Source organism: Myotis brandtii, unplaced genomic scaffold, assembly GCF_000412655.1.
Source record: "Myotis brandtii unplaced genomic scaffold, ASM41265v1 scaffold374, whole genome shotgun sequence".
In the NCBI taxonomy this organism is placed as follows: domain Eukaryota; kingdom Metazoa; phylum Chordata; class Mammalia; order Chiroptera; family Vespertilionidae; genus Myotis; species Myotis brandtii.
This window is the reverse complement of record NW_005364372.1, coordinates 1,996,962-2,024,346: the sequence shown is the minus strand read 5'-3', so window position 1 is coordinate 2,024,346 and position 27,385 is coordinate 1,996,962. Positions and strand designations below refer to the sequence as shown.

At 35.9% G+C, this 27,385-nt stretch overlaps 1 protein-coding gene and 1 long non-coding RNA gene across 4 annotated transcripts in view; both read left to right on the top strand.

Annotated features, from left to right (window-relative positions):
* The window catches only part of SP4 (Sp4 transcription factor), a 69,156-nt gene that overhangs the window by 15,869 nt on the left and 25,902 nt on the right, over positions 1 to 27,385 (top strand). For all 3 annotated transcript variants that reach the window (XM_005872298.2, XM_014544640.1, XM_005872297.2), the window contains exon 4: positions 23,370 to 23,598. In XM_005872298.2, the coding sequence (XP_005872360.1) occupies positions 23,370 to 23,598 (229 nt within the window). The remainder of the gene's footprint in view (positions 1 to 23,369; positions 23,599 to 27,385) is intronic.
* LOC106727142 lies at positions 9,938 to 11,835 on the top strand. The gene is made up of 2 exons (XR_001363299.1): positions 9,938 to 10,092; positions 11,282 to 11,835. It is a non-coding gene; the product is annotated as an uncharacterized LOC106727142 (long non-coding RNA).

Genomic DNA, 27,385 nt, shown 5'->3' with positions numbered 1-27,385 from the left:
GAATTTTTCTTCTTTATGATCACTTGTATCTTAGACTCAATGGAATATGATGAATATATATAGTTAATGAAATTTCAGCGTGGCGTTTGGTTTATAGAGGCTATGAATAAAGTGTTATAGAAACCCAGAGAAAAGAAAAACTAGTTGTGCTTATAGGGTTCTGGGAATGTTTCATGGAGAGGGTGATAACTGGGCTTGCCTATAAAGAATAACTGAAAGTTTTCCAGGTTGGGATGACAAGAGTCATTTCAGGTTATGTTGGATTTTACATGCAGTTTGGAAATTCACTTAAGGAATCTTCTATAAGACTTAGATCAAGGAATATTAGTATACATTAAAGTTGAATTGTGAACTTGCTGTAGGCAGGAGCTGTGTTATATATATTCGCATACATTGATGAACATTGCTCAGTGCATATCCTGATATTAAACAAGGGGACAGGACACAGGTGGAGAACTTTGATTTCATAGGAGACTAGGATGGATGGATCCTTGCAATAGCTTCAAGATGCATATTTGAAAAGGAAAGAGTTTATGATCATAAAAGGAAAAGTGGTTAGTAAAATGAAATAAAAGGAATTTACATCTGATTGTGTTTCATGTGTTTTGTTAGACAGTTGCAGGTAAGAATCTTAGCAGTGACTGGAGTTTTGGTAAGAAAAATTAAAGGTAAAGTGTCTAGGTTGTTTCTGTTCTTAATGTGGCCAGAGAGGGTTTAGTACAGTTCTGTAAATAATGAGTCAAGTTACCATAGCTTTTTGTTCACAGAGGCGGAGCTGCTTTTGCAGAGGAGTATAGGAACCAGATAGTGATCTGTGCTGTGGTAAGTGGGTACCTGTGCCTGGTGTGGGGTTGAGGGAGGTGGAAAATTCTTGTTCGGTTGTAGTTGAGGGTGAAGAGGGAAGAGGAAAAGACTAGATGCATATGGTGATGAGTTCTAACTGGATTTATGTAGGAGAAATCATTATACTTAAAGTGGTTTGTAAATTCTATGTGTTTTCCCATATAGTTAAGCATGCATATTAACCGATTTGAGATGTTAGCGTTGGACAGATATTTGTCATAAATACTAAAAACTATAATATGCTTGTTGAAGCGGTAATTTGATTTGTGATTTTATTAATACAGTTTTATAAAGTTAAAGCACACTGTGTTTTTATTTCTAGAATTTCTCTCACCTTTTGTCCTCATTAGTACGATGTCATTACCCATATTGATTTTAATGATCGGGCAGGGTAAATGATTTTAGTAATCTCTTGATAGACTTTCATCCATTTCATGGACTCCCTGCTGGCAGACTGCATCCATTTAATTTAGTCAGCAAATAGGTATTCAGCATCTGTATTTTGTGTGTGAGGCTTGTTGTATTCATTTATAAAGTTGAATAACATGGCCTGGCCATTGTACCTCAGTGGTTGAACATCGACCCATGAACCAGGAGATAACAGTTTGATTCTTGGACAGGGCACATGCCTGGGTTGTGGGCTCAGTCCCTGGTAGGGGGTGTGCAGAGGTGGCCAATCGATGATTATCATTATTGATTTTTCTATCTCTCTCCCTCTCCTTTCCTCTCTCCAAAATCAATATAAACATATTAAAATGTGTGTGTTTTTTAAAGTTGAATGACATGGGATTGCACTCCTATTTCCATAATGTTCTAATAGGGAAAGAAGTAATTTAATTTTCTTTCATGAATGAAACAAGAAGTAAAAGGGTTCTTCTTTAACCCTTATGTTTGTTTTATATTTGGCTCATATTTCCTGCATGTTTGTTTATAGTATGCTAGATAACTGTATGCAGCACTTGATAAACTCATTTACTCTTCAGAACACCCTATAAAGTTATCATTATGAGGTACAAAACCTGAGGCCCAGTAGTAAAGAACTTGCTCAAGACTATATAATCCAAACAAATTCTTTTTCTAGAATCCTGTACTTTAACCATTACCACTTACTGTCACTCCATATATACTTCCTATGTCTGTGTTTTCTATGATTGTTTGTTATGTGTCAGACACTCTACTTAAGCATTTTACGTATATGATTTAATTTTTGCAATTCTATAAAAAATGTAATGATGGTAACTGTATTTTATAGAACAGGAAACTAGGGCTGTCAAAGGTTAATATCTTGACCAAGGTCATACAGTATGTTAGGCAGCTAGTAAGTGAGACTACTTTATATGGTTGGTCTAGGTGGACAGGACTGTTGCCTACCTTTACAACTAAGCAATACTATCTTAAATATCTTACTGTAACTGTAGTATATTCATTAGGCACTGATTCCTATATCGTTAGCTGAATACTCTATTCACCAGGGCAGTGATTTTCGCCTTTTTCATCTTATGGCACACATAAACTAATTACAAAAATTCTGCGACACACCAAAAAATATAATAGATATAATTGTGGTTGATTTACGAAAAGAAAAAGAATAATAGTAATTATCTACACTTTTTGCTCCAAAGTGACTTTTTAAAAATTCCGGTGCCTAAACTTGTATATAAGGATTTCTAGTATCAATAAGATGCAATTTTATTATGCAACATGACTGATAAGATGCAATTCTATTATATGATCTATATATTTAAGACTCAAGACAGTTCACATTGGACAGCTATGGTTGTTTTGGCTATTGCCTTTTTTTTTTTCTTTTTGACAGTCTAATGGGAAAAGAGGTCAGTGCCCCTGACTAAATAGTCAGGTATTGCATGTTTTAAAAATGCTTGTGGCACACGGGTTGAAAATCACTGCTCTAGGGCAAGGGACATATATGCCACAGAGAGTTAGAATTTAAAAAGGTTTTATTACTTTGTGGTATCCTGTGTTGATTGGGAATATGAGGCTAATAAGAACATTGCTTTTATTAAGTGTATGTATGTAAGTAATATGTATATTACAAACCAATTTTGAATGAGTTTTTAAAACATTCAGGAATATAAGCCATAAAGGAATCTTGTATTTTGTTTTCATTAACATTTGTAAACTATTAATAATAACATTTAATGTATTATTATGTATATTAAGCAATATTAAATATAGCCAGCTTATAGTAATATTCATTTGTATACATTAATATTAACTATATTAATATAAAAGTAATAAAATTGTCAAATTTATGATGCCTGTATTTCATGACTTGCTTCTTGATCAGTATGTGACATGTCAGTAGATATGAATTTATCTATATTCTGAAGGAGATACCATTAAGAAATAATTTTAAGAAAAACCAAAGAGCCCTGGCTGGGGAACTCAGTTGGTTATAGCATTGTCCTGATACACCAAGGTTACAGGTTCAACCCTCAGTTAGGGCATGTGCAAAAGTCAACCAATGAGTGCATAAATAAGTGGAACAACAAATCGATGTTTCTCTCTCTCCCTCCCTCCCTCCCTCTCTCCCCTCCCTCTCTCCCCTTCTCCCTCCTCAAATCAATAAAATCTTAAGAAAAAGAAAAACCAAAGACCATAAGAATTATATGTATAGAATTTGTGTTCTTCAGATAATCCTGCATGTCATTTTTATAGAACATTATCTTAGTTGACAGGGATGGTGCTATCACTTTATTTTTGTTGTCTAGTGAATAAATAAGAAATATCTGCCACTGTATAACACACATTGTTCTAGGTGCTGGAGAAACAAAACAGACATGTTCTCTACTCATGGGGCTTATATTTTGTTCTGAGTGAGTTTTGTTTTATCTCAGTCTTAGATTATTGATGTTTTTAATAGATGAGAAAGGTTAAATAATTTGCTCATTGTTACAGAATTAACACATGGGGATGTTGGGAAAAGAACCCAGTTTCCATCTGACTTCACAACTCTTTTATGTTTCATCATAAATCCTTGGAGCCAGAGAAATCAGTTTTCATGAATATTTAAAATACTTTCTTCCTCATTTTTATTGTAATTACTGAAGAAATTAAAGCCCAGTTTACATTTTACAAGAGATTGATACACCAGAGTAAATTTGTAGTATTTGAGAATAGAGTAAATTTAGTTTAGTCCATATTTGCAAAATACATGATTGAGTTCATTTTTCTTTTTGTAAGTTTCTATGTGTGTGGGGGGGCACATTTACATATTTGTTTTTACTCATTATGTTAACATATTGAGTAAAAATTTAAAGGGATTATATTTTATATCTGTGACCTACTACTCATCATCATCTTATTCTCCCAATCTACCCTGTAATTAAGGATATCAACTCATTTTGGTGTAATTCTAAAAAGTTAGCACACCTCACACTCCCATCTTTACATGAAGTTACAGTGACAACTTGATTGTTGAAATCAAAGATTGCAGACAATTTTCAGGGTTTTTTAAAGGATTCTTTGGCAACTATCTGAACCAGTAGTGATAACTATGTATAATTTTCAGACTTAAAGGCAAACATGTTTTATTCCCTAAGCAGTTTGTGAGGAGTAGAAGTAACTATGACATATTTAGGAAAAGAGTTCTGTGCTCTTTATGTCGGTTATATCTATCATTAAATAGTGTGTTGCCTTTGGGAATGGAGGTCTTGGGTTTTTCCTCTTATTAAAATAAAATATGTATGTATGTATGTATTTATAAAATGAAGTATTAAAATTCTATAATTTTAACCACAAATGTGTGCAAACCAAATTGAGCTTAAATTTTTTATTTCAGTGACCTAAGAGAAAAACTCAGGTAAAAATATCACTTAATAATATCTCTAGCTTTTAACCCTATGTATGCCATAAGCGTCTATAGACACAAATTAAAAATATGGCGTGTGGGGATGGTTTCTGTTTTGGACGCTTGGCAGTTAACTGGTTAAATTATTTTTTTGGAGAAAAACTGTGAATGAGATTTGTCAGTATTTAAAAGTTTATAAGGTTTTGGTTTTGTTTTGACAAATCTTTGAGGCCAAATCTAATAATGAATTTAATGTTGTTGTCCTTTAAAGAAGGTCAGTCTTCTAGGTTTGAGTCATTATTAAGAATTCACAAAATTTTTTAGAAAATGATGCGCCATCATCCTTTTAACTAGGCACATGCCCAGCCTTCAGCAACAGCAAAGATGAGGGCCAGGCCCTAAACCCTTGGGCATTCAGATTGCCATCTGGGACCTCATCTAACTACTAAAAATGCCCTTGCCAGTGGATATAGACACTGAGGAAGCCTGGTCAGAGACCAGCTGCCTTTTAAGCCTGGGAATATGCTTAGGCCAGAGCTTCTCTAGCTAACAAGCAGCATAGATAGCCCTATGAGAGTAAACACTGCCACAGTAACTTTGCAGAGAGCTCTGTTATCCAGTATTACTGCCTAACCTTTCCAAAAGCTAGTTTCTGATCTTCAGACCAAAGATTATTACTGTAGTCCTTGCTGTCTTTGCTCTTCAACTATATAGTAACCATCCCAACCAACCAATCCATTTTATTACCTTAGCTTGTCATGACAGATTAATCAGCCTGCCTCAGGAATAATAGTGTAAAGTCTAGAAATTTAGAAGTAGAAGAGTTAGGTGGGTCTTTGTGTCTCAGTTTCAAAGGAGAAAACTTTTATTCCTGATTCTAACAGCCGTGGGTAAACTACGGCCCGCGGGCCAGATCCGGCCCGTTTGAAATGAATAAAACTAAAAAAAAAAAAGACCGTACCCTTTTATGTAATGATGTTTACTTTGAATTTATATTAGTTCACACAAACACTCCATCCATGCTTTTGTTCCGGCCCTCCGGTCCAGTTTAAGAACCCATTGTGGCCCTCGAGTCAAAAAGTTTGCCCACCCCTGTTCTAGAATGTGAAGAATATGACAGCTGATTTGTAGTTTAAAGAGGTCTCTTAAGAGCAGTAGTATCTTCATCTGCTGGAATTTTAGAATTTTCTGCTAGTGGTGGTAAAGCAGAGAGAGCACCATTTTCAGCCTCACAACTATTGGAACAAATGGAGTTTCCTATCAATTCCATCTGTTACCTGGGGAAGAAAGTACTTTTTAAAAAATACATATTTTTATTGATTTCAGAGAGGAAAGGAGAGGGAGGGAGAAATAAAAACATCAGTGATGAGAGAGAATCATTGATCATCTGCTTCCTGCACACCCCACACTGGGGATCCAGCCCACTCCCAGACATATGTCCTGACCCGGAATCAAATCGTGACCTCCTGGTTCATAGATCAACGCTCAACCACTGAGCCACGCTGGCTGGGCAAGAAAGTACTTCTTTTATTTGTTTGTTTGTTTGTTTGTTTGTTTGTTTGTTTAATTTTATATGCTTCCATTTATATGAAGTTCAAACGCAGGCAAAAGTAATCTATGGTAATAAAGAATTAGTGGTTATCTTTAGGGGTTGATCCAGTAGCTAAACAGTGGTGCTATAGTAGTACACATATGAAAGTACTTCTTTTAATGCTGGTTTGCACTAAGGTTACCATGCACTTATAGAATGACTTCTGTGAAGAATTTTTAAAAATTAAGTAATGATAAAACAAATTTTTATAAACTGATTTCAAAAGAATTTTCAATGTAATGTTTGCTTGGATTTCATTTGGCAGGTTAATTTAAATGCTAGAAACTCGTATGCTATTCTCTTTCCTCCTAGTTGTAGAACTTCCACTCAGCCAGCCTTCCTGTGGTTCTGGATGATGTCCGTTCCGTCTTTTAGTTGTATTTTTGAAGTGGTTGTTCGAGGCAGCAAACTCCGGCGTTAACCTATGCCGCCATCTTGGTTTCAAAAGTACTTCTTTTAATGCTGGTTTGCACTAAGGTTACCATGCACTTATAGAATGACTTCTGTGAAGAATTTTTAAAAATTAAGTAATGATAAAACAAATTTTTATAAACTGATTTCAAAAGAATTTTCAATGTAATGTTTGCTTGGATTTCATTTGGCAGGTTAATTTAAATGCTAGAAACTCTTTTAAAAGTGTATATTCCACCCATGATTGCTGTGAAATAAAAGAGCTGTTTGGAAATTACGTCTTAGAAAGGTTTTGTGAGATTTTAGCCCTCTACTACTATCATAAGTTGGAAAAAAACCAAAGATAATTGTGCCTTTAAATACCACTTACAAGTACAGTAAAGAATTTGTTTCATAAGTTATTAAGAATCCTACATGCTTTTCCACATGTTAGCCCAGTTGTTATAGTAAAGACCATTGAGTAATCAATCCTCAGTGATTAGGAATAGCTAACTGTTTGTTTCTACATAATAATATTACAGCTTTAATGTAAAATGAAGGAGTTTTGGTATTGGCGAAAATAGCAAGGGACAAGAATCAAGACTAGGCTTCAGTTCCCTGGTCTGTAATGTGGGAATATTCTTTAACTTTCTTGAGTCTTAGTCATAATCACCTATAAAATGAAGATATAACAATCTGCCTACTGCACAGGTTTTTTTTTCTGAGGATTAAATTTAGTATTTGTGAAAATCTTTTGTAAATGGCAAAGCACTAAGTAGTTGTAAACTATTGTTAATTTTTATAAATTTACTCTTATTTTTTTCTAAATTAATATGTGTATGTGTTTAGCATTTTGCAGTCTCATTTCCTATTACATGGCCATTTTTGTATCTGTAGCATATAGTGCAAAGTTGGTATATAGGGAGTGTTCAATAGATATCCAGTAGAAATGAGACTTCTCTATTACTTAGCTTAATTGGGTGTGCTAACTATAGGTTTTATTTTCTGTATTTGGATGCTTTGACATCTGGGGCCTTTCTGATTCCGGAGGGACTGCCCCTTTCAGGGTTAACCAAATCCTAGAGATAGTAAACAACTCCTCCTTGAATGTGCTTTTCAAATACAAACCAAACAAGCCAGAGCTCAGTCCCCAACTACATCCTTGTCAGCCCTCACACTTCAGGCCACTGTTCCCTCACTCTAATCACCATCCCAGAGTCAGATACCAACTAGAGATAGCCCCTGTGCCCCAGAGCCTCCTGAAATTTAGTGGCGGCCAATCCTAAGCCTATTTCTCTTGTCTTTCCTTTTTTTTCCCCTGTGGAAACCACAATAAAGACTCTTGCCCACAATTCCTCCCACTCCCTCTGCCTCCTGACCAAACCTGGTGCATCCCTAATGTAGCACCTGTGGCATGGTGTGGCCCCTCCTCTTGGGAAGGTGAATAGCAAACTATCTTTTCAGTGGCAGTCTTCTCATCTGTTAACTTTACTACACCTCAGGTTTTCTATTAATACATTATGTTTTAAATTGTAGGCTACTGATTCATTTTATAATCCTATGGCAGAGTCTTATTATTAAGAAACTAGGGGCCCAACGCGTGAAATCGCGCGAGACCCAGACCCAGTGCACCGGGACCGAGAGTCAAGTCCCGCCGGTGCCTGCGAGACCCAGGGTCAAGTCCCTGCCCACCCGCATGCGCCTCGCTGCACACGCAGCCTCCTGGTGACCAGTCTTCGGTCATTCCAGCATGACAGCGTCACGACCAAGGGGTTTTTATAATAGAGGTAGTATTAAATATTGTTAAGTTTCAAGTTTTCTTTAGAAGTAACTTGAATAGAGATTCAGAATGGTATTGAGATATAAGTGTTTGTGTGTATGTAAATATATACATATGTGCATGTATATGTGTATACATATATGTATATATGCACATAAAAATTTTTATTTAACCTCATTAGAAAATGACAGAAATTCTGAGCTCTTAAGATATTTTTATAGATCATCTTTGGTTTAGCTGTTTTTGTTTAAAATTGAAAAAACAGAGGCAGGCCCAAAGTGGATATGTAGTTCACACCTGTAGTTGTGAAAACTAGGATAACCCAGGTCTAACTCCTTGAGGCTTAAATAGACATGCAAGTGTCTTAAGCTTTTTTATTAGGAAGAAAATTATAGGCACATTTTTCTTGTTTCTTCCCTCTCTTAAGGGAGTACAGTCATAAGTTAATTTTGTTTTCTCCTGTCCCAAATGACTGTGGTTTGGTTGCTAAGTAACTATTCCAGTTGATAGTTTTTTTCATCTAGCAAAACTAAAATTTAATATAGTTATTTAAATTTTATTTCATAAACTTCTAATTAATCCAGATATTTTATGTCCAAAATTCACTCGTTTTTGTATCTCACCTCTTTTTTTTATTCTTAATTTTGTTTTTGGTGTTACAAACTTAGAAACTTTAACAACTTTTAAGCTAGGTGCTTGGTTCTAACCATTTTCCAGTATGTACTTTTATCTTAAATTTGACTGGATCAAATAATCATATTGTGAACTGAGATAATATGGGGGAAAATTGTTGAGATCAGATTTGGGGTGAAATAGCTTTCTGCTGTGTTCTGTATTGTTGGGTCTTTCTATAAGTATTTGGTTTTCCACATTTAAAGAAAGTAATTGTTTTACTTACTTATGCATTCATTGGTTGCTTCTATTATATGCCCTGACTGGTAATCGAACCCGCAGCGTTGGAGTATTGGGACGGCACTCTAACCACCTGAGCTACCCAGCCAGGGTGGGAACTCCTAGATTTAAAATCATTTTTCCATTCCCTTTTCTTGCCAACTCTTATACCTGGTCTGCCAGAGGCCCTGAGATGTTCTTGTTGCCACAAAGTTTCAGCTTTTGTAATGAAAAATAAACAGCTATAAATGGGAGCTAAGTAATGGTCTACTGTGCTACTTTTAATAGTACTGTGATTATTTTTACTTTCTCCAGTGTGCATTGATAGTGCTTTGCACATAGTTGGTACTTAATAAATATTTGACTAAGTAGATGTAATTCTATTGAAAAAATTTGCTTTGACTTCATTATTTGATTCCATTTTCCATGAGTATGTGGGAATTTTTAAAAAACTTGTCAGTATTTATTATTCTAGTATTTATTATTCAGCTGTGCTAAGCAGACACTTTGGGTTTCACCATGTTGGAATGCTTTTGCCTTTTTTGGTAATTGAGTAAAAGATGATCATTTTATTAGTCTCCTGAGAGTATGAAAAGTTCAATATTTTGTGATACTATAAAATCTCCTGATTTTATTTAATGACATGTTTCAGTTTTACATTGACTTTGTGTTTTGTAACTGTTACTGAAAGTTACATTAAGCATATAAGCTTTTTCTTGTCTTTTAGCAGTATAGTCTCTTTTCATACTGAAACGTTAGATACTCACCTGGACAGCCATACTCCAGGTACTGTAAATCTGGCCATATTTTATGCTTTTTTGTTTAGGATTTTAAATTAATCACAATTATTTGTTTACTAGTTAAAACTAAAAATTTTATGTGATACAATCTACTGGCAGTCATTGAAAGAACTTGTTAGTAATATTTTAAGTTTTTAAAAAATGTAACCAAATGTAGTTTTGTTGCATTTTTTCATGCCATTCTCTAAGTTTACATAGTGTTTACTAGGTCTAGAAATAAGAATACTTGTATGTCCCTTTCCTTTTTAGAATCATCAAGGATAAGCAGGCAAAGAGTATTTGATAATAAATAGATCATTGTCTGCCCAAGCTGATAAAGCACATTGAATTTTTCTAAGGGACAGAAATAGAAAATAATAATTAACCTCTCTACTGTGACAAAGGGAGAAGAGATATGTGATCACTGGTTTTTTTTCCTATTAGTTATTTTACTTTATCTTTTATTTCCCATCTATTACCATGTATCATGATTAAATGTACATATGTGGAAATAATATTGAGGTATCTTAACTGTGAGCAATTAATGAAATAACCACTAAAATAGTAAAGGTGTTGTAAATTCATGGCCTTTTGCAGCTTTATTGTGGTGAAGAAATTAAAAGGACAAAATAGTTAAACTTAAGAGTTCTTATAACTATTTTGAATAGGAAATGTAGAGATCATTTGTTAAGAAAATTTGGCTTTATTATAATTTTACAGTGAAGTTTATTCTTTTCGTTGTCTGCACACGTCTTTCAGTGGTTTGTTAGTCTCTCCTATCAAATGCACAAGCAGTTCTTCTATCTGTCTCTTAAGGTTTATTTTTATAAATGAGGTTTTCTTTAAAAAATTTTTTTCAATTATAGTTTACATTCAGTATTAGTTTGTATTAATTTCAGGTGTACAGCATACTAGTTAGACAATTGTATCCTTTACAAAGTGTTTCCCCTCATATTTCTAGTATCCAACTGGCACCATACATAGCTATTATAGTATTATTGACTATAAGGAAATTAACTGTGTTGTACTTTAATAAATGAGGTTTTTAAAAAGTTAATCAGATTGTAAATTCATGTAAGTGAAAAAAACCTTTTCTTTGCCTATGTTCTAATCATCTCCTGCCCCCAAATATGCCAGATGTTATTTGTGTCCAAGAAAGTCAATATAATTTAAAAAATTTTCTCTTTTCCCCAAAGGTGTGCTCATACTCTCCTCATCTTAATTGGAAGTAAAAGAGATGATTAGAACTGAATTCCCTACAACTGAAGATGGGTCTGGATTGCTTGGTAGAAGGATGTAGAATGGTTCTTATATGGTCAGAATGATCTCCTCCACCTTTTTAGAGAAAACCTGTGGCTAGTTCACCTATACTTGAAAGTAGAAAGCTAGTATTTCCTGGCTGCTCCATTTGCTATTTAGAAATGTAGCTTAAAATAGTCATCTATGAAGTTAGACTGATCCATGGCAGCCTAACAGTGTTGGACCAGCCTCTGTTGGCCATGAACTATGCAACTATTTTAAGCTGTGACCCTAAGAACTGACAGGGCATACTGTACCCTCATAGCACTGAATGCCAGTTCTGTATTTCCAGGGCTGGACAGATCAGATACAAACTTCTGTGCAGTTAATGCTATCATTTTAATGTTTTGAGAATTCTCATACCCACCTGCACAAGCTAATAGCTTGCCTTAATATATCAAATTACTTTTTTAAAAATAGCATTGTAGGTGAATAAAAGGTAAAACAAAAACCCTATGATTTACCTATTTATTTTGAGCATTGCTTATTCAGATGAACTGCCTATAAAACAGAAAAACCCCGAAAGTCATTTGATGATGGTTTTATAAGATTTTGCTATTTTTAGATGGTTAATACACTAATGCCTGATTCGGTGATTGCCTTTGCCCATATTCTCTGCTCTCATGTCAAATTGCTTTTCCCCCTCTTACTTCCAGTTTTACCCATTTAGTTGTTAGTGACCTTGGTCTTGATTTTCTCTTTTTCTTATTACTTGCAACCTCTCAAATACATCTTTTTTTGTGTGATTATTCCTTAAGTTTCTACTAAGTATAGGAACAAAGCTAAGTTTCTAGAACATAAAGATGCTATAAGACACAGTCCTTACCTTCTAAAAGCTTCTATTTTAATTGATTCAAGATGTTCATTAAAATTTAAAGATATTACATAAAAGTACAGTGGCACATACCAAAAGCAAACTGAATGGTAAAAGGTAGTGATATTGAAATTAAAAACAAGAAGGAGTCACTGGGAACCAGGGCAGAAATAAAAGGCTACATTGAAGCTTAGGGTACTTGAACTGATTGTTGAAGGAAAGGAAAGCCCAAAAAAACATGAACAGAGAAAGAAGGCATTATAGACTGAAGAAACAATAGGTGTAAAATAGAGGAAGCTGGAATATGCTTTACATGTTTAAGAAATAATTGGTAGACCATTTAAGTTAGTGAAGACTTTGAGGGAAATGGTAGAAGATGAAGTTGGCAAGGTTCGTAGTAGTCTGAACAAGGACAGGTGACAGATGACAGGTCATTGAAGGTGTGTGAATGTCTTTTTGGAGGGTTAGGGGAAGGGAAGTTTAATTTATAAAGTGCTATTTTAGTCTTATTATCTAGCAGACATAGGAGAAACTGAAGTAAATTTGGGAGCATTAGAATTAGTTCATATATCAGTGATGGGAAATATGAACTTGGATGTGAAGTGTGTGATTCAAGAAACTTTAAGAAAACAATTGACAGGATTCAATGCATGAATATGGAAAGGAAAAATAATTTAACGGTAATTTTTAGACTATGAGCCTATCTGACCATGAGAGTGATTGTACCATTGAAAGACATGAAATTGAGCCCTGGACAGTGTCCTTTAGTGGTTACAGCATCGGCCCATGCACTGAATGGTCTCTGGTTTGATTCCCAGTCAAGGGCACATACCTGGGTTGCAGGTTCGATCCGCAGGCCCCCCGTCAGGGCACTTAAGGGGAGGCAACCAATCAGTGTGTCTTAGTTGGTTTCTCTCTCTCTCTCTTTCTCTCTCTCCTATTCCTCTGTCTAAAAAACCAAATGGAAATAATATTTTCAGGTGAGGATTAACAAAAAAACAAAAACAAGACATGACATTGAGTAAAAGAAGATGATGAATTTGAATTTGATATTTGTTAAATTTGAGTTAATAGTATTCCATTGGAAATACCCATTTTGTTTTTGGAGATTGGATCTGAGAAGAGGGATCAGAGTTGACATTCTAGTTGTGAAGTCTGCATAGAGCTGATGGTTGAAATTACGGCAGTATGTGAAATTGGTGAGAGAGACAGTTTTGAATTTGAAGTGCAACTAGTCTTAGGGTTATATTCAGACTTTTGGGAACAAAAGAAAGTGAAGTCAAGAAAAGTGAGAGCTGTCAGAGAGATAGGAAGAGAACAGGGTGGTATGTCAACAACAAAGAGGAATCTCAGAATATTGAATGTTGAAAAGATGACTTGGAGAATGATTGTTGAGAAAAGGTCATTGGATGTAGTGTTTGAATCATTTGATAAGACTTGAGAACTGTGCTGTTCAGTATGAAGGCCACCAGCCACATGTGACTGTTTAAGGTAGAATTAATTAATATTAAAAATTTATTTCCTCATTTGTACTAACCATACTTTAATAACTAGCAGCCACATATGGCTAGAGGCTGAGCATTTAACAGCCTTATAAAGTACATTTAATTATTGTAGAAAGTTCTGTAGGACAGTGTAACTTTATAAAGCTTAATGCTATAGCAACACTGAAAGCATTTACATTGATGAATGAGTTCTAAAAATATTGACCAAGCCTATGTAGAATACATTTTGGAAGAGTTTGGTGAAAATAGGAAAACGACAGTATCTTGGGGGTTGATAAAGGCAGACCATGATTATGTGCATTCATTTAGAAAATATCAATTGAGGGCCTATTACTTTCCAAGTACTCTGCTAAGTATCTATATCACAGTACTGAAGAAGGCATTAAAGAGTATGTAAGTATATAATTGGAACAAGGATGTTGGGGGTTAGATATCAGGTTAGTTATGATATAGTGTGACAATGCCTTAAATAGAAGGACATGTCTTTTGTGGGAACATAGAAGTATACGATCTATATATATAAAAGCCTAATATGCAAAGTGTCCTCTTGCGAGTTAAACTGACTGGCATTTCAGTCACTTGCTATGATGTGCGCTGACCACCAGGGGGCAGCACGGAATGAAGGGCTAGGGACCCTACCTGTGCATGAATTTCGTGTACTGGGCCTCTAGTATAATCATATGAGGGAATTTGTGAGGAAAGTTTCCTCGAGGAGGTGATACCAGATAGCTCAGGTAGAGTAGAAATTAGCCAGGTTGGCAGAAAAAGGATATCTCAGGCAAAAGGTCAGAGTCATGTAATAGCATGATGTGATCAGGGAACTACAGATAGTTTCGTGTGATCAGACCAAGAATTCATGTGCTGTGGTCATGATGGCAAGGGGCCAAGGTTGTGGAGGTTCTTCCCTTGCCATAATAAGAAATTTAAATGGTATTCTGAAAGCTATGGGGAGCCTTTGAGGGACCTTAAGAAGTGGAATATCATGGTCAAATTTACATTTTAGATTGCACAGATTGGACATGGAGGACAGGAGGCTAATCTGGCTACAAGGAGATTGGTTCAATAGAAACATAGTGGAGAGGGAAGTACTGGAGAGACAGAATGGAGATTAAGGAGAAAACTGGTTTCTGAAGTAGCAGTAGGAGATGAAATCAGATTGTTTTTTGAGGCAAATTACCACTAAATATGACAGAAGTTCAAAGAGGCAAGGGATTAGCAAAGAATGCCAAATGAAGCCAGAAGAGGATTGCTGGATTGAGAATGTGTTTCCAGTCAATAGGCTAGAAGACAAGGTGCTGATGAAAATGACATTCACAAGTGTTGGGAAGAGGAATGACAGAAGGTGAAATGACAGTGGTCAGAGAAGAGGCAGTGCCAAGCCTACCTCTTGGAGGTGGAGAGTTCTAATTGATCACAGAGATTGAGCTGGGGCTTATTAGGAAACGCCTTGAGTGTAGAACTGATTTTTGTTTCTAAAGCTGCTTCCCCTCTGGGTTCCTTTGTCTCAGTCAATGGCTCACCGTCCTCCTTGTGACCCAGACCAGCATTCTTATCTGATTACATCTTTATAATTGTGATTTTAACGTTTATAGTTTTATACCTGAACCTTGAAATTAGACCTCACTTCAATTCTTGGTTTTGTCACTTAAATCTTGATCAAGCATTTCTCTAGATATGAGTGTTCTCATCTATACAGTAGAAATAATGGTGTTACTTTAGTGGCATACATGTAAAGTGGTTTGCACAGTGCATATAACACAGAAAAGTTTTCGCTAAATACCAGCAGCTACTTATGTTATAACTAGAAGCCCAGTGCACAAAATCGTGCAGGTAGGGTCCCTAGGCTTAGCCTCCATTTTCTGCCCGTTCGCCAGTCCCCAGGCCGAACGCTGCCTCCGCCGCAGGGCTGTCAGGCCATTGGGATCACTAGCTCATTCCCGGCTGCTGGGGGGCTCAGGCCTGTGGGAAAGTGTGCGCTGGCGACTTCACCTCCATGCGCATGCACTGGCCGGCCGCTGATGGAACACTCTGCCCGCTTGGGGCTGCTCATGCGGGCGCCGCCGCCACCACTGCTAGGGCTTGAGATGCTGATGGAAGCTTCGGGGCGCGCCCGCAACCTACCCGCCCTGGCATGAGCAGCCCCGAGCGGGCAGCATGTTCCATGAGCGGCTGGCCTGGCACACGCGCATGGAGGTGAGGTCACCGGTGTCTGCTTTTCCGCAGGTCTGAGCCCCCGAGCAGCCAGGGATGAGCTGGTGATCCCAACAGCCTGACAGCCAGCCAGGTCCTCCCGCCACCGACCCCGATTACCCTGTTCCCTATTGCTGATCCTTCATAACCTGGGGGCAGTGACCAAGAGGTCAGCTGTTCAGCCCACTCACCTGACCCCAGCCCCGCCCCGCCCTGCTCACAAGCTGGGGCGGAGAGGCACCGAGAGGTCAATGCCACCTCATGGTGACCGGTCGTTTGGTCGTCCTGGTCATCACAGACACTGGCTTTTTATATATATAGATTATTATTATTATATCCAGATTTTCCTTTCTATTGTCAGTATTATTTTTCTGCGCCTCATCATCTAGAACAGTGGTTCTCAACCTTGGCTGCACATTAGAATCACCTGGGAATCTTTTTAAAATCCTGATTGCTGGGCCTCATTCCCAGGTGATTCTAATGTGCAACCAAGGTTGAGAACCACTGATCTAGAAGGTCAAATAGCTTCTTAATTGGCTTCTCTGCTTCTAGCTTTTCTGTCACATACTTGACATTCCAGAGTTTTTCTAAAACTCAGATTTGATTATGCACTTTTCCCTTCCTCAAAACCTTCATAGATTTCCAGTTGTAGACATTTCAAGTTATTAAAACTTTAATACTTTTTTTTTGTTTTCAAGAAGCGAGAGAGCCTAAAGTAGGATAAAGTTTGTGATAGAGGCCATATCAGTTGAGGCCTACCTATGGTGACTCCGTTTACCTCTAAATAACTGGAATAAGCTTTAGATTTTAAAAAACTACCTATTAAAAGTCCACATAGAAGTAATCAGGTTTTCCTTTGATTTTTTTTTTTAACCACCCTTTTAAATGAGTATGCTTCATTAAAGAATGAATGGAACCTGGGAAAATTAGAAGGTGTTTTTTTATTTGTTTGTTTTATTGCAATTCTGTTTCAAGGAAGTAGTCTGGTTCTTCTGGGGTCTGTTGTTTGTCTACTGGGGAGGATTTCTACAACACAAACTTTTCCCTATATGAACAAAGAATTGAGAAGGGTGACCCTTAATCTGGATAAAGGCCAGAGTAAATAGAAATGACTGGAAGTCAGAGAGGAGTGTATGTCTTTGTTTTGACTAAGCTTTTCTCCCCAATTCCTGCCTTACTCATGCGTGTTCCTAACCCATGGGAGGCACTCAATAAATGCTTATTGTAGTAAATTGTACTGAATACATAAACTGTAGCAGCTTTATACATTGGAATATTTGTGTGTCAACCTCCTAAATTAGGAGGAGGAAAAATATATACAAATTGAGTCCTTTTATTTGTGTGCCAGTGAATTTGTAATTCTGAGAATTGCCAAGTAATATTCTATAACCCAATAATTTTGGAGGAAAATATGAACTTATATTACAAACTAACATCAGATATTTCTATCATTATTTCAATGATAAGATTGTAGGAATAATACTGGTGCAAGTTAAGAAAATTAACAAGATTGTTTGTGGAACATGGGCTCTAGAAAAAGATGATTTAGACACACTTAAATATTTATAAGAGCCAGTGTCATACATATTTTTTAAACTAAGCATTTATGGAGGTCTGTTAACTTTTCCATGACACTAAGGTATTGCCAATATCTGGGACATTGATTTGGGAGTTTCTACCACTATGTTTTCAGAGTTTTTATACAGGCACATTTAATTGTAATGACTCAATGCATGTTTTGTATGTTTTTGCATAATTTGCAAACTATTTTTTTAAATAAACTTTGAAAGTTGTCGGCCTGTTTTTAAATTAAATTATTTTTATTGCATTATTGAAGTGTGTATGTATAATATTTGTATTTAACATGGTTAGGTAGTTTTCTTGTGTTAGATTAGGCTTCTCCAAAGTGTTCTTTGATAGAATCAAAATAGATCTATGATTTAGTTTCTAGCTTTAAAAATTTAGCAACTGGTTTTCAAGTTCAAATTGTAGACAAATTGATTTATAAAATCATTATTCACAAGAGGCTGAATACTTTTTTGTTGTTTTTTTATTTTTAATATAAGCTAAGACATAAATCTTTCCAATTACTGGAATGCTCTTAGTCTTCTGTTTCTGGTATCAAAGTATTTGACAAACGAAATAATCAAAATGAATTGGTGAACATGGGATCAGAGCATTAGGAGGTAGGTCAACAGGTTATTGTGTGAAGTCTGTGAAAGGGCCTAACATGGTGCCTGATGGTGGTCATTATGAGTTTTCTTAGGATGGAAGCTGTATCCAGTACTGTCGAGTTTATTCTAATAACTAGAATATTGCTGCCTTCTAGTAGTGTCTTAAAAATTATAGTTCTAGATAAATAATGATTATGCTTACTATTCACTTTTCTTATATTCTATATTGAACATTAAAAAATGTCACTGGATTTTCTCAAGAAGAGCATCTTAAAATTAAACTGTGTTACAATTCTACATATAAAATTCTTTAGGGAAACATTATTTTTGCAGTGACTATTTTAATCTATTTAATGTTCTTTCTTGTCAGAAACAGTTTTACATGCTGATGTTTTTTAGCGATGTCCTCAAATCTTGGTGTAACACTTTTGGAAAACTAATCCCTGTGATGATTGCACTACTTTTTTAAAAAAGCATTATAGGTAGATCGATGGATAGAAAAATCTCCAAATTAAATTACAGCCATTTCAAACCATATCAATGAAGTGGATTTTGAGCAAACTTACATAGCAGGTACTCAGGAAATGTTTTTTGAATGAATACATTTCACTTGTACACTAGATTCTCATATAGAGATCTAAGACTTGTAGAAATCTGAATGGCTCTTATTAAGTATTTATACTTAATAAATTATGCAATTTCTTTGTATTGGAGTTAACGTTCCTCTTGAGTATTTGTCATATTCGAGATATTGTGCTGTGTTACATACATATGTTATCTCAGCTAATTCCCATCACTTTCAGGTCCTCAAAGAAACTGCAGAGAGAAATAGAATGCAAAGACAGATCTGCCTGACCCCAAAGCTCTGTTTAATCTGTAGATTGCTAAACTGTCTGTTGTGCCTACTCAGTAACTCAATATTGGTTTACAAATTAACATGACCCATGCTATGTAAATAGTTCTGGCAGTCATTGGCTAATATGGTCACCTTCGTTTAAGAAGTGCAGAGAGCCCGGCCAGTGTTGCTCAGTGGTTAAGCATCGACCTATGAACCAGGTTATGGTTCCATTCCCAGTCAGCGCACATGCCTGAGTTGCAGGCTTGATCCCCAGTGGGGGTCGTGCAGGAAGCAGCTGGTCAATGATTCTCACCATTGATGTTTCTATCTCTTTCTTCCTCTCTGAAATTAAAAAAAAATGTACTTTTTAAAAAGTACAGAGAGCATTCAGTTATGTCTTAACTAGAGGCCTGATGCACGAAATTCGTGCAAGAGTAGGCCTTCCTTTCCCCAGCTGCCGGACTGGCTTCCCTCGGCACCGGGGACCCAGGCTTCCCTCGCAGCCCTGGCTTCGTCTGGAAGGGCGTCTGGTCTAATTAGCATATTACACTGTTATTATTATTATAAATATTTTCAGTTTATGGTTCTGTAGAAAAACACATAGTTACATTTTTTGACTATGCTGAAGAAATATTTTATAATTAATAAACATAATTTCCAAACTTGTGATATTCTTTTTACTACCACTGTATTACACTGTGCAAGTCATGTCTGACATACTGTCAAATCTTAGTTCCAGATTTATATTACTATGTTTGTAAAGGTGTTAATTCACAGTCACGTAGTTTATAGTTTTTTTTGTTGTTTTTTTAAAATATATTTTATTGATTTTTTTACAGAGAGGAAGGGAGAGGGATAGACAGTTAGAAACATCGATGAGAGAGAAACATCGATCAGCTGCCTCCTGCACATCTCCCACTGGGGATGTGCCCGCAACCAAGGTACATGCCCTTGACCGGAATCGAACCTGGGACCCTTCAGTCCGCAGGCCGACGCTCTATCCACTGAGCCAAACCGGTTTCGGCTAGTTTATAGTTTTTATAGGTATATAAATGTACCATATAAGTTTTCATATACTTCAAAATTAATTAAGGTTATTTATAATTATGTGAATAAATGAGAGCCATGATCATTAGTTATTTGGAAATTCATCTTAAGCAGGGCTTTTTAATGTTGACATTTTAGGCCAGATAAGTCTTTATTTTGAGGGCCTGTTTTGTGCATTGTTGATGTGTTGCAGCATCTCTACTCTCTGCCTACTAAATAACAGTAGTAGTTTCCCAAGTTGTGATGATCAAAAATATTTTAAGACATTGCCAAATATCCCCTGGAAGACAAAATTACCTTATTGAGAACCATTAGTTGAGATTTAGAACCAACAAAAGTAGAAATTTTTTTATAGTTACCTTTAAAAAAAAAGCTTTATTGGGGTATGATTCATATATCATACAATACAGCCATTTTTAAAGTTTACAGTGGCCTTTACTATATTGACAGAGTTGTACAACTATCACTATGATCTAATTTTAGGACTTTTTCATAGTCTTATTATGACAGATTAACCATCACTTCCCATTTTTTCTCCCCATTTCCCTAGCCGTAGATATACCTGGTTATCGTTTTACTAGAGGCCCGGTGCATGAAATTTCATGCACTGGGAAGGGTCCCTCAGCCCAGCCAGTGCCCCCCTTGGGGGATGTCCGCCTGCCACGAGAGGCAGGAGAGGCTCCCGCCACCACCACTGCACTCGCCATCTGTGAACCCTGCTTCTGGCTGAGCGGCACTCCCCCTGTGGGAGCGTACTGACCACCAGGCAGCAGCTCCTGCATTGAGGGTCTGCTCCCTGGTGGTCAATGTGCGTCATAGCAACCAGTCGTTCTGCCATTCGATCAATTTGCGTATTAGCCTTTTATTATATAGGTTGTTTAGGAATATACAGCTTCCTTGTTTGTTTTAAGTCAGATTATAAAGCAAACCAAAGTCTACTGCATACTGTGTTTATTGGCAATGTAGAGACATATTCTTTCCTGTATATATCTTCAGAGATCCTTAGACATTTGTTTAGACCAGTGGTTCTCAACCTGTGGGTCGCAACTCCTTTGGGGGTCAAATGACCCTTTCACAGGGTTCACTTAAATACATCCTGCATATCAGATATTTACATTACGATTCATAACAGTAGCAAAATTACAGTTGTGAAGTAGCAACGAAAATAATTTTATGGTTGGGGGTCACCACATGAGGAACTGTATTAAAGGGTCGCGGCATTACAAAGGTTGAGAACCACTGGTTTAGACAGACTCTGAATTTAGTCTGTAGAGGAAATAAGTAAACCTAAATAGGCTCAGTTAAGAATTGTGATTAACAGAAGTCTCTCCAGCCCTTGATGGCAGGTTTTTATTACAGAAATAAACAGTTTTTGTTTTTCCTGATCATTTCTAGTAGATGACCTTATTTTCTAGGCTATGTGTAAAAACACACGCGCGCGCACACACACACACACACACATTTTGAACCTGTTGGGTTTTTAAGCAAAGAGCTGACATGATATGTCTTACATTTTAGAACAAGTCTTCTGGGAACTGTGTTAAGAATGAACTTACAGTCCTGGCCGGGTAGCTCAGTTGGTTGAAGTGTCATCCCAATATACCAAGGTTGTGAGTTTGATCCCCAGTCAGGGCGCATACAAGAATCAACCAATGAATGCATGAATGAGTAGGACAGCAGGTCAAGTGTGTGTCTCTCTCCCTCTCCCTCTCCCTCTCCCTCTCCCTCTCCCCCTCCCCTTCTCTTTTCTCTGTCCCCCTCCTTCCTCCCTTTCTCCCTTCTTCCCATTCTCTATTCCTCTCTCTCAAATCAATAAATAAAAAAAATGTTTTTAAAGAAGAAATTTATAGAGGAAGGAGGGCAGTGGTGGCAAGGAGACCAGTTAAGAAACTGTTGTAGTAATCAAGTAAGAGAAAACAGTGTCTTGGAAGTGGTGGAGAAATGCTTGGATCCTAGATCTATTTTGAAGGAGCAGTCAGCAGGGCATGAGAGACAGATAAGAAACAAAAATAAAGATTACTCCACAGATTTTGATCTAAAGATTGATAGGTAGAATTGTATACTTTTAAGAAATGTAAAATTCTGATAATGGTCAAGTTTATCATTATTTCCTTTTGTTTTTTGTTTTGGGGTTTTGTTTAAAAGACCCTGTGGTTCTTCTGTATTTTCTTCTAATATTTTTTGTTCTGGTTTGTTTTAGTTTTTTTACATTTAGGATTTTGGGGTTTGACGTGTTTTATTTTTTATACAAACCTGTTTGCATTTTACTTTTGTGTGTGATATGGGATTATCTAAATTTCTTTGCCTCACCCCCCACCCCATGCACACCCAGATAGCCAATAGTCCCAATCCAAAACATGGTTAAAATACTACGTATGCAGCTTTAAAATAATCCCTTTTATTTTATACCCAGTAGGCACATGTTTATTTCTGCTACCATATTTTATTCAGTAGTAACAGTAGCTAACATGTAATGAATAATTCTGTGCTGGGCACTGTGATAAGGGATTTGTAAAAATTAACTTTTTAATCCTCATCAACTCTCTGAGGAAGCATTCCTTTATAAATAGGTGTTTTCTTCCATTTATATACTTTCTATTCCCACACCAGATGGGGAGAAAGTAGACTGTGTTGAAAGAAAGGAAAATTATAAAGCATACTCACATGCACATAAGGATCAATTTAAGCCATGTAAATAGCTTTTCTTTTTTGTCAAAGTATGTATTATTTATATTTTTCCCTAAGTGAAGAAGCCAAGTTGGTATATGTGCTAACCTGAGAGGTGAAGTCTAAGCTATAGAAAATGAGTGGACAAAGTCAATGTCCTAAAAGTCTGTTTTATGATTATAGTAATAGTATGTATTAAACATAGGTGTTTTTACATTTAAAAAAACTATTTAACTCAATGTGCATAATTTAAAAATACTTCAATAAAGAGATATTTGCTTAATTTGAAGTATTTAGGAATGAGAAAATGTCAAGTTACTTTTCATTCATTTTCTTGGAGTGAATGAGATATGTTGCTTACTGTGGAAATGGTAATAATAATGCTTTGTATTTATATAGCATCTTTCATCTGAGGATCTCAAAGTGCTTTTCAAATAATGTCTCATGAATCCTCACAGCACTTCAGTGAGGTAGGTAGGTGGCAAGTATTATTATCTTCATTTTACAGATGGAGAAATTAAGCCACAAGAGGGTTAGATGATTTATGTATATAGTCCCACCAACCAGCTATAGAGGCAGCCTGAAGTAAAAATATTCTATTTTAGGAGCATTGGCAGAGTATAAACCATTAACCCCTTTGCTGTTTGTACCTATTAGAAAAAATATGGTAGTTTTATAATGTTTACATTGAAATTATTGTTTTCCTTTCTCAAGTAGAAAACATAATACTCTTTTCCTCCCCACTTTTAGGTCAGCAGCAAGGACAAGATGGCGTAAAAGTCCAACAAGCTACAATAGCTCCTGTAACTGTAGCAGTTGGAGGAATTGCTAATGCAACGATAGGTGCTGTTAGTCCTGACCAACTCACACAAGTGCATTTGCAGCAAGGCCAGCAAGCTTCTGATCAAGAGGTACAGCCTGGCAAGAGGCTTCGAAGAGTTGCCTGTTCCTGTCCGAATTGTAGGGAAGGAGAAGGAAGGTAAATGCTCTATTTCCAACTCTGCCTCTCTGGCAGGCATATAATAGTTAAAGCCATGCCATTGGTTGGGTACTTTGATCATTAGAACAGCACTAGCTTTGTAGTCCAGAGTTGAGATATAGTGTTGGTATGAAGGGGATTAAATTGAGCTGTTCTAGGAATAGTTCTGCACCTTGTACCTTACATTTTTTTGCAATTGTTTGATTTTTTCATTTATCGTGTAAAAACTTCAAATAACTTTATTGACATAAAACTTACATGCCATACAATTCAGTCATTTAAAGTATACATTTCAATAGTTTTTAATATTCTCACAGATGGATGTAGTACATCCATCACCACAATTAATTTTAGCACATTTTTGTCACCCCCTAAAGAAACACTGTATTCTTTAGCCATTACCCCCCTCATTCCCACCCTTCCCAGCTCTAGGCGACCACTATAGCTTTATAGATTTGCTTATTCTGAACATTCGTATAATGTGTCACATAATATATGGTCTTTTGTGACTGGTTTTATTCACTTAGCCTAATGTTTTTTTGTATTAAAGCATGCATTAGCACTTTAATCTCTTTAACGAACAAATAATATTTCATTGTATGTACTATATATACAATTTTTTACTCATCCATTCATCAGTGGATGGACATTTGGCATTTTCCACCCATAGGCTATTCTGCTGCTATGAACCAACCTTCCTTCCTTCCTTCCTTCCTTCTTTTTTTTTTTGCTGTAAACATTCTTATACAACTTTTTGTGTAGACATATGTTTTCATTTCTCTTAGGTATATGCCTAGGAATGGAATTACTGGTTCATATGGTGACTCTAGTCTAACCATTTGAAGAACTGTCAGAATGTTTTCCAACGTGGCTGAATCATTTTATGTTCCCACCAGCACTAGATGAGGGTTTTGATTTCTCTACATTATTGCCAACACTTGTTATAATCTGACTTTTTTATTATAGCCAACCTAGTGGGTGTGACATGGTATTTCAGTGTGGTTTTGATTTGTATTTCCTTGATGACTAATGACATAGGTATGTTTTCATGTGCTTGGAGGCAATTTGTGTATTGTATATTTGGAGAAATATCTATTATCTTTTGTTCATTTTATTTCTTTTTATTATTATTTTGTAATGGTTCTTTATATATTCTAGATACAAATCCCTTATCAAATACATGATTTGTAAACATTTTCTCCCAGTCTGTGAGTTGTCCTTTAACTTCCTTGATATTGTCCTTTGAAGCACAAAAGTTTTTATTTTTATTTTTTTAAAATATATTTTATTGATGTTTTACAGAGAGGAAGGGAGAGGGATAGAGAGTTAGAAACATCGTTGAGAGAGAAACATCGATCAGCTGCCTCCTGCACACACTCCCTACTGGGGATGTGCCCGCAACCAAGGTACATGCCCTTGACCGGAATCGAACCTGGGACCCTTGAGTCCGCAGGCCTACGCTCTATCCACTGAGCAAAACCGGCTAGGGCAGCACAAAAGTTTTTATTTTAATGAAGTTCAGTCTTTTCTTTGGTTACTTCTGCTTTTGGTGTTGTATCTAAGAATTCATTACCAAATCTGAGGTCACAAAAATTCCTAGTTTTCTTGTGAGAGTGTTACAGCTTTTGCTCTTGCATTTAGGTCTTCAATCATTTTGAGGTTAATTTTTTTATATGGTGTGAGGTAAGGGTTCACTCAGCACCGTTTGTTGAAAAGACTATGCTTTCCTCATGTACTGAATGGTCATAGCATCCTTGTCAAAAAGCAATTGACCCTAGACACACAGGTTTATTTCTGGACTCTCAATTCTGTTCATTGATCTATATGTCTGTCTCTATACTAATACCACCCTGTGTTGATTACTTTGGCTTTGTAGTAACTTGAAATTCAGAAGTTTGAGTCTTCTGACTTTGTTACTTGTTTTCAATATTGTTTTGGCTGTGTAGAGACCCTTGAAATATGTGCATTTTAGAATCAGCTTGTCAGTTTATATAAAGAAGGCAGATGAGATTCTAATGACGGTGGCATTCAATCTTAAATCAATTTGGGGAATATTGCCAACTTAACGGTATTAAATCTTCTGATCCAAATGGAATGTGGTTTTCTATTTAGATCTTCTCTCTAACTTCTTTCAGTAGTAACAGTAGCTAACATAGTTTTGAGAGTGTAAGTTTTGTACTTTTCTTGTTAAATTTATTCCTAAGTATTTTATTCTTTTTGATGCTGTTGTAAATGGAACTGTTTTTTTGATTGTTCATTGCAAATGTATAGAAATATTTTGTTTTGTATATTGATTTTGAGTCCTGCAACCTGGCTAAACTCTTGCATTAGTTTTAATAATTTTTTTAGTGGATTCCTCAGTTTTCCATATATGTAAGATCATGTCATCTGCAAATGGAGATAGTTTGATTTTGTCCTTTCCATTCTTGATGACTTTTGTTTCTTTTACTTACCTAATTGTCCTGTCTAAAACCTATAGTACAGTGTTGAATAGAAATGGAGAAAGTGGACATCATTGTTTTGTTCCTTATCTAAGGGGGAAAGCATCAGTCTTTTGCCATTAAATATAATATTAGCTCTGGATTTTTCATGTGTGTCTTTAACTTAAGAAAGCATGCTCTATTCCTACTATATTGAGTGGGTTGTTGTTTTTTAATCTTGAAAGGGTGTTCGATTTTGTCCATTGCTTTTCTGTATCTGTTGAGCTGATCATGTAGTTTTTGTCTTTTATTTTATCAATATGATATATTACAGTAATTGATTGTTGGATGTTAAAGTACTTTTACATTCATAGGATTAAATCCAGCTTGCTCATGTTTTATAATTGTTTTTATTATATGTTACTGAATTTGGTTTGCTAGTATTTTGTTGATTTTTGCATCTACGTCCATAAGAGTTATTGGTCTATAGGTCTGTAGTTTTCTTATAATGATTGTTTTTGCTTTCATAGAGTGAGTTGCTAAGTGTTCCTTCATCTCCAGTTTTATTTTTGAAGAGTTTGTTGAAGAATTGGTGGTAATTCTCTGTTTCGTGAAATTCACTAGTGAAGCTGGGCTTTTTTTTATGGGTTTTTTTTTTTTTTTACTTCTAATTCAGTCTTTTTATTTGGTATGTGTGTGTTTTCTCATTGATTATTTGTTTGAGTCAGTTTTGGTACTTTGTGTCTTTCTAGGACATTGTCCACCTCATCTGTTATTTAAGCAATTAGCATGTAATTGTTCTCATTTTATGAACGTGTCATTGAAAATAGAGCTTGAAATCTCCAACTGTTGTTCAATTGTTTATTTCTCAATTTCTGTTAGTTTTCACTTCATCTCTTTTGGTACACTCTTATTACTCTCTGGTTTAAGTGCATGTATGTTTATAATTGTTATATCTTCCTGATAGATTGACCCATTTATCTTTAACAAATCTTCCTCTTTTATTTTAAAGTTTATGTTGTCTGATGTTAGTATTGACACTCCAGCTTTCTTGGGTTTGTTGGCATATCTATTTCCATCGTTCTACTTTCAGTCTCTGTATCTTTTAATGTAAACAGCATTCAAAGCTGTTTCACCTGTAGACAGCAGGCATATAGTTGGTTCTTTTTTTTTTTAATCCAATCTGACAAAAATCTGCCTTTTGATTGGATTGTATAATACATTCACATTTGATGTTACTGACATAGTTGAACTGACTGCCATTTTACTTTTTTTTTCCATGTCGTTTCTTTTTCTTTCTTTTTTTAAATATTTATTGTTCAGATTATTAAATTTGTTCCTCTTTTTTCCCCCCATAGCTCCCCTCT